The sequence below is a fragment of the Euprymna scolopes genome, chromosome 17 (genome assembly GCF_053919585.1).
Source record: "Euprymna scolopes isolate OS-2025 chromosome 17, ASM5391958v1, whole genome shotgun sequence".
NCBI lineage: Eukaryota > Metazoa > Mollusca > Cephalopoda > Sepiida > Sepiolidae > Euprymna > Euprymna scolopes.
In genome coordinates, this window is record NC_136498.1 from 88,882,231 (window position 1) to 88,894,864 (window position 12,634).

Genomic DNA, 12,634 nt, shown 5'->3' on the forward strand with positions numbered 1-12,634 from the left:
ATATCATCATCAGATTGTATTGTTCAAATACGATAATCATGATTTAATATCATCATCAGATTGTATTGTTCAAATATGATAGTCAAGATTTGATATCATCATCAGATTGTATTGTTCAAATATGATAGTCACCATTTAATATGTCATCATCAGATTGAATTGTCCAAATCTAATAGCCATGATTTAATATGTCATCATCAAATTGTATTGTTCTAATCAGATAGCCATGATTTAATATGTAATAATCGGATTGTATTCTTCAAATATCATAGCCAAGATTTCATATGTCATCATGGGATTGTATTGTTCAAATATGATAGCTAAGATTTAATGTCATCATCAGATTGTATTGTCCAAATATGATAGCCAAGATTGAATATATCATCATCAGATTTTATTGTTCAAATATGATAGTCATGATTAATATATCATCATCAGATTGTATTGTTCAAATATGATAGCCCAGATTTAATATGTCATCATAAGATTGTATTGTTCAAATATCATAGCTAAGATTTAATGTCATCATCAGATTGTATTGTTCAAATATGATAATCATTATTTAATATGTCATCATCAGATTGTATTGTCCAAATCTGATAGCCAAGATTGGATATATCATCATCAGATTGTATTGTCCAAATATGATAGTCACGATTTAATATGTCATCATCAGATTTTATTCTTCAAATATGATAGCCACGATTTAATATATCATCATCAGATTGTATTGTTCAAATATCATAGCCAAGATTTAATACATCATCATCAGAGTGTATTATTCAAATATTATAATCATGATTTAATGTCATCATTAGATGTTATTGTCCAAATCTAATAGCCATGATTTACTGTCATCATGGGATGGTATGGTCCAAATATGATAATCATGATTTAATATGCCATAATCAGATGGTATTGTCCAAATATGATAGTCACGATTTAATATGTCATCATCAGATTGTATTGTTCAAATATCATAGCCAAGATTTAATATATCCTCACCAGATTATATTCTTCAAATATGATAATCATGATTTAATGTCATCATCAGATTGTATTGTACAAATATATGATAGCCATGATTTAATATGTCATCATCAGATTGTATAGTTAAAATATAATAGTCACGATTTAATATGTCATAATCAGATTGAATTGTTCAAATATGATAGGCAAGATTTAATATGTAATCATCAGATTGTATTGTTCAAATATTATAGCCAAGATTTGATGTCATAACCAGGTTGTATTGTTCAAATATGATAGTCACAATTAATGTCATCATCAGATTGTATTGTCCATATCTGATAGCCAATATTTAATATGTCATAATCAGATTGTATTGTCCAATTATGATAGCCACAATTTAATATTACATCACCAGGTTTTATTCTTCAAATATGATAATCACGATTTAATAAGCCATCAACAGATTGTATAGTGCAAATCTAATAGCCAAGATTTCATATATCATCATAGGATTGTATATATATATATGATAGCCACGATTTAATGTCATCATCAGATTGTATTCTTCAAATATGATAGTCATGAATTAATATGTCATCAGCAGATTGTATTGTTCAAATATGATAATCATTTTTTAATATGTCATCATCAGATTGTATTGTTCAAATATGATAATCATTTTTTAATATGTCATCATCAGATTGTATTGTTCAAATATGATAATCATGATTTAATATGTCATCATCAGATTGTATTGTTCAAATATGATAGTCATAATTTCATATGTCATTATCAGATTGAATTGTTCAAATATAATAGCCATGAATTAATATGTCATCATTAGATTGTATTGTTCAAATATGATAATCATTTTTTAATACGTCACCATCAGATTGTATTGTTCAAATATGATAATCATGATTTAATATGTCATCATCAGATTGTATTGTTCAAATATGATAATCATGATTTGATATGTCATCATCAGATTGTATTGTTAAAATATGATAGCAAAGATTTAATATGTCATCATCAGATTGTATTGTTCAAATATGATAACCACGATTTAATGTCATCATCAGATTGTATTGTTCAAATATGATAACCATAATTTAATATGTCATCATCAGATTGTATTGTTCAAATATGAAAAGCATGATTTAATATGTCATCATCAGATTGTATTGTCCAAACCTGATAGCCATGATTTAATGTCATCATGAGATGGTATTGTTCAAATATGATAGCCACGATTTAATATATCATCATAAGATTGTATTGTTCAAATATGATAACCATGAGTGATCATCAGATTGTATTGTTCAAATATGATAGTCATGATTTAATATATCATCATCAGATTGTATTGTTCAAATATGATAATCATAAGTATTGTTGAAATATCATAGCCATGATTAAATATATCATCATCAGATTGTATTGTTCAAATATAACCATGAGTCATCATCAGATTGTATTGTTCAAATATGATAGTCATGATTTAATGTCATCATCAGATTGTATTGTTCAAATATCATAGCCATGATTTAATATATCATCATCAAATTTTATTGTTCAAATATGATAACCATGTGTCATCATCAGATTGTGTTGTTCAAATATGATAATCATGATTTAATATGTCATCATCAGATTGTATTGTTCAAATATCGTAGCCACGATTTAATATATCATCATAAGATTGTATTGTTCAAATATGATAACCATGAGTCACCATCAGATTGCCTTGTTCAAATATGATAATCATGATTTAATATGTCATCATCAGATTGTATTGTTCAAATATCATAGTCATGATTTAATATATCATCATCAGATAGTATTGTTCAAATATCATAGCCACGATTTAATATATCATCATAAGATTATATTGTTCAAATATGATAACCATGAGTCATCATCAGATTGTGTTGTTCAAATATGATAATCATGATTTAATGTCTCCATCAGATTGTCTTGTTCAAATATGATAATCAAGATCTAATATGTCATCATCAGATTATATTGTTCAAATATGATTGTCAAGATTTAATATGTTATCATCAGATTATATTGTTCAAATATGACAATCATGATTTAATATATCATCATCAGATTGTATTGTTCAAATATGATAATCACGATTTAATATATCATCATCAGATTGTATTGTTCAACTATGATAATCATGAGTTAATACGTCATCATCAGATGTATTGTTCAAATATGATAATCATGAGTTAATACGTCATCATTAGATGTATTGTTAAAATATGATAATCACGATTTAATACGTCACCATCAGATTGTATTGTTAAAATATGATAATCACGATTTAATACATCACCATCAGATTGTATTGTTAAAATATGATAATCATGATTTCATATGTCATCATCAGATTGTATTGTTCAAATATGATAATCACGATTTAATACGTCATCAGCAATTTTTATTGTTCAAATATAATCACGATTTAATATATCATCATCAGATTGTATTGTTCAAATATGATAATCACGATTTAATATATCATCATCAGATTGTATTGTTCAAATATGATAATCATGATTTCATATGTCATCATCAGATTGTATTGTTCAAATATGATAATCACGATTTAATACGTCATCATCAATTTTTATTGTTCAAATATCATAATCACGATTTAATATATCATCATCAGATTGTATTGTTCAAATATGATAATCATGATTTAATACGTCATCATCAATTTTTATTGTTCAAATATCATAATCACGATTTAATATATCATCATCAGATTGTATTGTTCAAATATGATAATCACGATTTAATACGTCATCATCAATTTTTATTGTTCAAATATCATAATCACGATTTAATATATCATCATCAGATTGTATTGTTCAAATATGATAATCATGATTTAATATGTCATCATCAGATTGTATTGTTCAAATATGATAATTATGATTTAATATATCATCATCGGATTGTATTGTTCAAATATGATAATTATGAGTTAATACGTCATCATCAGATTGTATTGTTTAAATATGATAATCATGATTTGATATGTCATCATCAGACTTTATTGTTCAAATATGATAGCCAAGATTTAATATATCATAATCAGATTGTATTATTCAAATATGATAATCATGATTTAATGTCATCATCAGATGGTATTGTCCAAATCTGATAGCCATGATTTAATGAGGTACATTGCCAGGAGTTCACGGCTAAACGTGCTGTAACGTTGTTCTGCCGGTTTCAGCTGTCTCGTAAAGTATGCGAGATGTTGTAACTGTTGTTGATTCTGCTGTTGCAATACTGCACCTACAGCTGTGCCTGATGTGTCAACGACCAGTGAAAACTTGACACCGGTACAGGATGTGCAAGTAGAGATGTTGTCGCTAGTTTTGTTTTCACTTCATTGAAAGCTTTTAGCTGGGCCTCATTATGAGATCTGCTCATTTTTCTTCTTCCTGTTACGTAACAGGTCGGAAAGAGGAGCTAGAAGATTCGCACAGTGTGAGATAAAGCGTCTGTAGTAGTTCAACAGACCGAGGAAGTGCCTTAGTTGGCGAAATGAAGTGGGTGGTTGAAGGTCTTGCAGAGCCTTCACCTTTTCCGGTAACGGAGATATACCGTCTTGGCTGATAATGTGGCCCAGGAAAACTAGTGACGAAGCACCGAAAATGCATTTACCAGGGTTAATCTTCACCTGGTATTGCTGAAACCGTTCGAATAGTAGGCGGAGGTGAGTGACATTTTCCTCAGGTGAGGCACTTGCCACGAGGATGTCGTTTATGTAGTTATAGACGTAGTCCAAGTCGTGCACTACTTTGTCCATGAAACGCTAAAATGTGCTAGCCGCATTTCGTAAACCAAAGGGCATAGTTAAGAATTCAAACGCTCCAAATGGAGTTGTTACCGCAGTCTTAGGTATGTCGGCCGGATTCATTGGAATCTGATGGTAAACCTTAACTAGGTCTAGTTTGGAAAAGGTCTTACAACCATGCAGAAAGGAAGCAAAATCTTGTATATGTGGGATTAGGTAACGATCAGATACCATCATGGCATTGAGTCGTCGGTAGTCCCCAGTCGGACGCCAAGCTCAATCTCGTTTCGGGACCATATGCAAAGGGGAAGCCCATGGACTGGACGAGGGTCGTATTATTCCTAGCTGCAGCATATGGTTAAATTCTGCCTTCGCTGCCTTAAGTTTATCAGCAGGGAGGCGGCGAGGGCATGAGAAAACAAGAGCACCTGTGGTCTCGATGTGATGTTTTGTGGTGTGCGTGGGTTTGCTCACCACGAAATTTAAGTTGGTTAACTCCGGGTAGGAGTCTAAGGCGGTCTGATACGGGCTATCTGAAGCGGCAATGAAGAATACTGGGCTGATAGAGGAGGTGTTTGTTTTTACACCAGGGACAGAAAGTTCTGTATTTGCGTCTATCAGCCGGCGTCTGCGCATATCCACTATCAGGTTAAAGTGGTGCAGGAAGTCCGCGCCTAGTATGGGGTAGGGTAAATCTGCTATAGTGAAGACCCACGTAAAGTCTCTCCGTAATTCCAAGTCCAGAGAACGAAAAATTTGACTGTACGTGGGAATGGGAGAATGATTTACCGCTTGCAGTGTGATGGACGACACTGGAGGCTTCTCTGTGAGAAGTTTAAGTTGCCAAATACTACAAGCTGCTCCTGTATCAACCAAGCAACGCACTTGGGATAAGGAGTCAGTGATAAAATAGGCACGGTTGTGGGTGGTCTGTGGAGAATGTGCCGTGCTCAGTTCTCCAGACGATCGTTTCCCTGGTTCAAATACGAACAGGGCATTTTACAGCGCCGTACGTCCTTGCCAAAACGACTATGATAAAAGCATAGTTCTTGCTTACTGGAGTGACGGCGGTGATATGGAGATGGCGAACGGCTCTTGTAGTGGGGTCGGGGCAAATGTGGCCTGCTCATGTTCAGCTTACTCACCTCTCTGGTGAGGCGTTCGATTGCTGTAAGCATAGCCACTGATGTTTCTTCTTGTGTTACCTTTCTATCTGCCGCAGGGCCCGTGGGTACTTCAGCCTGTTGCTGAGGGATCACCGCGATGGTAGGCCCTCTCACAAAATCCATTACTTTATCCGCCGATGCTGCTACTACGTCAACAGGATGCTTCTCTATCATAGGCGCTAGTATTGCCTTTACTTGCGCCGGCAGCCTTGAAAAGAAAAGCTGCTTAATTAGGGTACTGTCACAAGGGACATCTTCTGCCAGCTCCCTTATTCTGCGGAGTAACTCTGTTGGCCTGCAGTCCCCTAAATGTTCGTCATAGACCAACGTTTCAAAACGTTTTTCCGCTGAGACTGACGTCCGGAGCAGTACCTCCCACTTTATGCTGTCATATGTAGTGTTAAGAGGGGTGTCAGTTGTTAAGTCCTTGACAACAGGAGTCAAGGACGCGGGGAAAGCACTAAATAAAATATGTAATTGTGTCTGCTCCGAAACGTTGTTCGCAGCAAAATATGATTCGAGTTGGGCAAGCCAAACTCGAACGTCACCAGCAAAGGCGGGCAATGTTGTCATTTTAAAAGGAAAATAGACAAAATAAATAAATAAAGTATCCGGATACTAGAAGGACGTTATCGCAGGACCAAGTGAGAAAAAGGGAAAATATTGAGACAGAGTCAAAAATAAGAAAAATATTTAACAGGCTAAAAAGAGAGAGGAGAAAAATTTTTACCAGAAAATAAACTAGAAAAATGGGTCAAAAGAGCAGTGGTAAAAAAAAATGGACAATATGTGTGTGTGGGTGTTTTTTTTTTGTGTGTGTGTGTGTATTCCTGTGTGTGTAACCTATAACCTGGAGGTAAATGAATTCTTTAAACGGGTACTTACGTTTTGGCCAATACGTGAAAGCAAGTTTTTTTGTTTTTTTTTCTAGTAAAAGTTCTCTTTTTTGTTTCGTGGAATTAACTGTCCCTCGAATTACTTGTCTCCTATTCGCATGTGTGTGCGTTCTAGCGTCGTTTTCCCCAGGAGGAGGGTGAAAGAAAACCTTTTAGTCACTTTGGTTTTCAAGTCATTTACGACGAACTGCTATCCGTGTCTCTTGCGTTCTTTTTCCTAGAATATCCACCACGCGGGTCAAAAGAGTCTGGGGCAGGAAATAATGTCTTCTTTTTTCGTTTTTTTTTTATACGGTGACGAAGAAAAAATGTTTCCATGAAGAATTTTTTTTTTTTTTGTATATATCTCCTTCTCAGAGGTGTGAAGTTTGTCCATAGTATTACTTTTCTTGAGGAAAGTATTTCAGGAATTTCTGTTTGCCGCCCCTTTCCTTGCTTAGATGGGGTAGAAGTCCGGCTCGCCATTCAGTAAACTTGTGTACACGTCGGGTCAGCATTTTAAGGATTTGAGTTAATGCTTTTCGGGCACTCCCTAATAAAATATTTCAACACAAGCTACTGAATAAACGAACAAACGACTTTGTAAAACTTGCAAGGAAAAGGTTTATTGAAGTAAGGCAAGATGCCATTTAGATATAGCTGGGATAGAACTCGTCTGCCTTTGCCCGGTAGTTAATCCCAAGTGGGGACCGTCGATACCAATGTAGGCAGAGAGAGAGTGAGGAAACAGGTCCTCTCTCTTTGACGTCTCGCTGGAAAAGGGAAGAGTTTTTCTTATCCGGGACGAAAGCAGTTATAGTTCCTTAAGGGGGTAAGGAAGATCCCTGCGCTATGCCTCTGATTGGTCAGTATGTGCTATATCGCACAGTCAGGGGAGGCACTGACACACAAGAAAAGAGTTCTATTTGTTTCTGCTACAGTATTGTTCAAATATGATAGCCACGATTTAATGTCATCATCAGATTGTATTGTTCAAATATGATAGTCACGATTTAATATGTCATCATCAGATTGTATTGTTCAAATATGATAGCCACGATTTAATGTCATCATCAGATTGTATTGTTCAAATATGATAGTCACGATTTAATATGTCATCATCAGATTGTATTGTTCAAATATGATAGCCACGATTTAATGTCATCATCAGATTGTATTGTTCAAATATGATAGTCACGATTTAATATGTCATCATCAGATTGTATTGTTCAAATATGATAGCCACGATTTAATGTCATCATCAGATTGTATTGTTCAAATATGATAGTCACGATTTAATGTCATCATCAGATTATATTGTTCAAATATGATAGTCACGATTTAATATGTCATCATCAGATTGTATTGTTCAAATATGATAGTCACGATTTAATGTCATCATCAGATTGTATTGTTCAAATATGATAGCCACGATTTAATGTCATCATCAGATTGTATTGTTCAAATATGATAGTCACGATTTAATGTCATCATCAGATTGTATTGTTCAAATATGATAGCCACGATTTAATATGTCATCATCAGATTGTATTGTTCAAATATGATAGTCACGATTTAATATGTCATCATCAGATTGTATTGTTCAAATATGATAGTCACGATTTAATATGTCATCATCAGATTGTATTGTTCAAATATGATAGCCACGATTTAATGTCATCATCAGATTGTATTGTTCAAATATGATAGTCACGATTTAATATGTCATCATCAGATTGTATTGTTCAAATATGATAGTCACGATTTAATATGTCATCATCAGATTGTATTGTTCAAATATGATAGCCACGATTTAATGTCATCATCAGATGGTATTGTTCAAATATGATAGTCACGATTTAATATGTCATCATCAGATTGTATTGTGAAAATATGATAGTCACGATTTAATATGTCATCACCAGATGGTATTGTTCAAATATGATAACCATGATTTATTCTACTTTTAAAAAGATTTTCTAGTGTTACATTGATATTATGTTACAAAATTTAAATTAAAAAAAAAAGGTCACTTGTAAAATTTTATTTGAAGAAAACCAAAAAAAATAACTCTCAGCTAAAAGTTGTGACTAACTAAATTCGGTTTGTTTTTATTTTGATAAGAAAGAAATAAACTTGTTTCTTTCTTTATTTATTTATTTATTTTCCAAAGATTAAAAAAAAAGGTTGCCCATTGGGTTGAAAAAAAAAAGTCTCAATCTTTAAGAATTTGCCAAAAATAATTGCGATTGCGACTAAGTTGCTTTATTGTTTATTTTAATAACATTTTTTGTGCTGATGGACAGGATATCGCTCATGTAAGAAGCAAGATAAAATAAAAATCGGGAATTTTCTTTTTAGATATGGACTTGCCAAAAAAATAACCTTCCAAAACTTGAGTAAATTCGTTTTATTGTTTATTACAAGATTGTTTACGATATTTTACGCTGATGGACCCAGTCGATTGCCTGTGTCGAAGTTGCTTTAATCAGCAGCAGTGGCAATTTATTTGTATAATGATCGTACATCATTTTTAGTCGAACATATATAAATATATAAAACCCCTGCTTTGTTCGATTTTTGGTTATATTTGTTATTGATTTCAATTGTTGCACAAATTCTATTAAAATTCATGAAAAAATTGAAATGGCTTAAAAGATTTTAATAATATTATACATAGACAGAGCTTAATGAGCTAAGAAAAAAATCTTTTTAAATTTTTTAAATTTGATTAAAATTAAGGAAGTTGTGACTTTTTGTGGCTCACATGTTTGAATATTTTTCCCTCTTTAAGACCATATGCATTTCATCACATTTTTCATAATTTCATTTTGCTCCCCTTTAATTTTGATTTCTTTACTTTGAAAATATCATATTTCCACATAGTTTGAATTGTCCATTGTGTTTATGCATCCTATCGGCAATGTTAATAAAATGTGATTACAGCTTTAGATCAGCTCAATTTATTTAGATATCTCATTTGTATACCATGCTACAAATAGAAAATGACTGATCTATTCTCAAAAAAAAAAACAAATTATACAAACTAGTTTTAGCACAATTAAACAGAATCTGTAAAATCAGAACTTTTAAGAACATCAGAATGCAAAAAATTTGAGCCTCATTTCTGATTCTAAAAACAATTAAAAAATTTCTTTTTTAATTTAAGTTTTCATTGCTGATACTAATCATAAAATGATAAATAGTTATTATAACAGTAAAACTAAAATCTAGAATAATACCATTAAAAAAATAATGATTTAAATTGTGTGAAACGAATTTTTTTAAACACGATGAGATTTTGTATAAATTTTTAAAGAATAAATAAATTTTAAAGAATATAGTTGATTTAAAGAAATCTAAAAAATTTTGATAAAAAAAATACTGACAATATCATTGATAATTAAATTATAAGTAAAATATAAAACATAGTTTTAATTGTTTATATGGTGAACTTTTGTCCAGTCCCTCAGCATTGATGACATAGCCAAAAAGTGTGAAAAATACATTTTTAAAGGCTTATCAAGGCCCAAAGGCCACTAGAGAATAAAATTTATTTAATGTACGGTGGTCATCCGAACAAACAGCGTAGTAATCATTAATGGTGTAAGTTGGGTATAATTTGATTATTTAAGGGGACGGCTCAACAAGAATTTGTTTATATTGGACTTGAAGTTATATTGTAGTCAGCTGGAAAGCAGGCCAGTGGAACAGAGTTCCATAGGTGGACAGTTTTAGGAAAGCAGCTTTGTTCATGGAGCTTACATTTAGATTTAGGTACAGACAGAAAGTAGGGAAAACTGCTGACAGTGGCTGCAGCCAGATGAGTGTTCCTTATCAAAGTTTGACAGAGGGGAGGGGCATAGATTGAAGCTCTGACAAACACTTGCCTTGAAAATAACACTAGAGCAGAGACAAGCTCACAATGTCTCTTCTGTAGAAACGATTACTAGATTTCAAAGCCGGTTTTCAACCGTTAACTTGGCAACAATACTCCATTTTAGAACATGGCTTTTATTCAGGTAGAGGATTACGATTCTAAAAACAAAAAGTGAGATACCTTTATGGCGACCTTGGCAGCAGATTTGATGTAAGTTTTCCCTTCCAGTTAGGAGTGAAAAGCTTAGACCCAGAAGCTTCTCAAAGAAGAGAGCTTCTTTTAGACAAGCCATTCATATCAATTGGGGCCAAGTGGGGATCAGAGTATTTGTAGTGAAAAAAATTGAAGCTTAGTTTTTTGATACGTTAAAAGCAACTTTGCCTCATTGTACCATGTCAATCAATCAAGCTGTTATGTTTTCAACTTAATTTTGGAATTCTTGGAACCAGATTTATTATCCTCTTTGTAACTTTTATGCTGTCCATTCCAGAGTTGAAAAGATTCATTCCTGAAAAAGAACTGAACATGTTTCTTATTGTACAGTAATCTTTTTTAAAAAAAATGCATCGTCTAAATCTAATTTTTGAATGATGAACTTCATGTTTATTTCAAATTCTAAAAAATATAAGATAGTTTTTAAAAAGTAGTATATTTTTTCTACATTATCTACTATCTTTATATTCTATATTTTTTTTTTTTTTTTTTTTCAGACCTGTGGGTTGTACTGGCCTGAAGAGTACGGTTACACAGTTGAACATGGTCCACTCAGTATCCAGTTGCTTTCATCATCAGAAATTGATCCTATTGTGGCAATTAGAGTTTTCCAATTACGGCACGTTGGCAAGGTAACAAAAAAGAATTCCAGATTAATTTAACTTATGCAACCTTTTTTCCTCCAACAATGATTTTCATCTTTTGGATCTGCTCAATTTAGCATCTTATTAAGCATTAACAGGTTTATAGTGATTATTTTTCTGCACAAAAAAATTACTGCTGCAAAAACAGTATTCCAAATTATTATATTCTATGTATTGTGGGCGGAAAATGCATATGGTTGCAAAACAAGAATACGATAGTTACAAAAACGAGAATATGATAACTGAGTAGATTGAAATATATTTATTTACCACAAATCAGATTAGGTATTGTTGAATCCTTTCCGGCATCTATAATAGCCACAGTAAAGTCTTGTTAAGTTGTAAGGGTCGTCTAGAAGCGAGCAGAGGGTTTAGAGACGGCTCGTCTGTTATGACGTGGTTGTTCCGTGACGTGGGTTATAGGCGCGGCTTGCCTGATTGTGACATTGTGTAGATGACACGTGATACGGCAACTATCGAATAAACACAAAAGCATACAATAAAATACCTTTCACTTGTGAATGGAAGATCCCGCAGCAGCTGTGATATTTTTTCTGTCCGGTCACGTGTTGCCTTTTTTTTTCCTTCCCGGAAGTGCTGCCCGGTCTACCCCGCGGATTTTCGAAATCCCCTTTTCTCCACACTCGATATGACAAAAACTTCCGTTTCTCGCATCAGGGCAAGATCTCGTCTTGTAACAAAATAAAACCTTCAATCAGATTAGGTTTAATTTTAGGGACTGAAGCATAATTTTTACTTTTCTAGAATGCCTTTTCAAGTAGCACTCTTGACTACTAGTCTTTGTATGGCAAACAATTGAAAGGTTGTAATAAATTGCTTGTAACATCTAGTTTAAGAATTAGAAGTTATGCTTATTAAACAACTTCAACTGTCAACTCAGTCAACAAATGAATTTCAACAATTCTGGCCTATTATCATGTCAAAAGAGTTATTGTAACAAGCAACTAAATTTATAAAGATTGATACAAAGAAGATAAGAAGTAGTTCATTCCAAACATTAAATATGATACACCAAATAAGATAATAACAGTTAATCA

At 32.8% G+C, this 12,634-nt stretch overlaps 1 protein-coding gene across 2 annotated transcripts in view; it reads left to right on the top strand.

The window, feature by feature from the left end:
- LOC145296841 (receptor-type tyrosine-protein phosphatase alpha-like) overlaps nt 1–12,634 on the top strand; it is a 978,869-nt gene that overhangs the window by 916,930 nt on the left and 49,305 nt on the right. For both annotated transcript variants that reach the window (XM_080142961.1, XM_080142962.1), the window contains exon 24: nt 11,430–11,564. In XM_080142961.1, the coding sequence (XP_079999087.1) occupies nt 11,430–11,564 (135 nt within the window). The remainder of the gene's footprint in view (nt 1–11,429; nt 11,565–12,634) is intronic.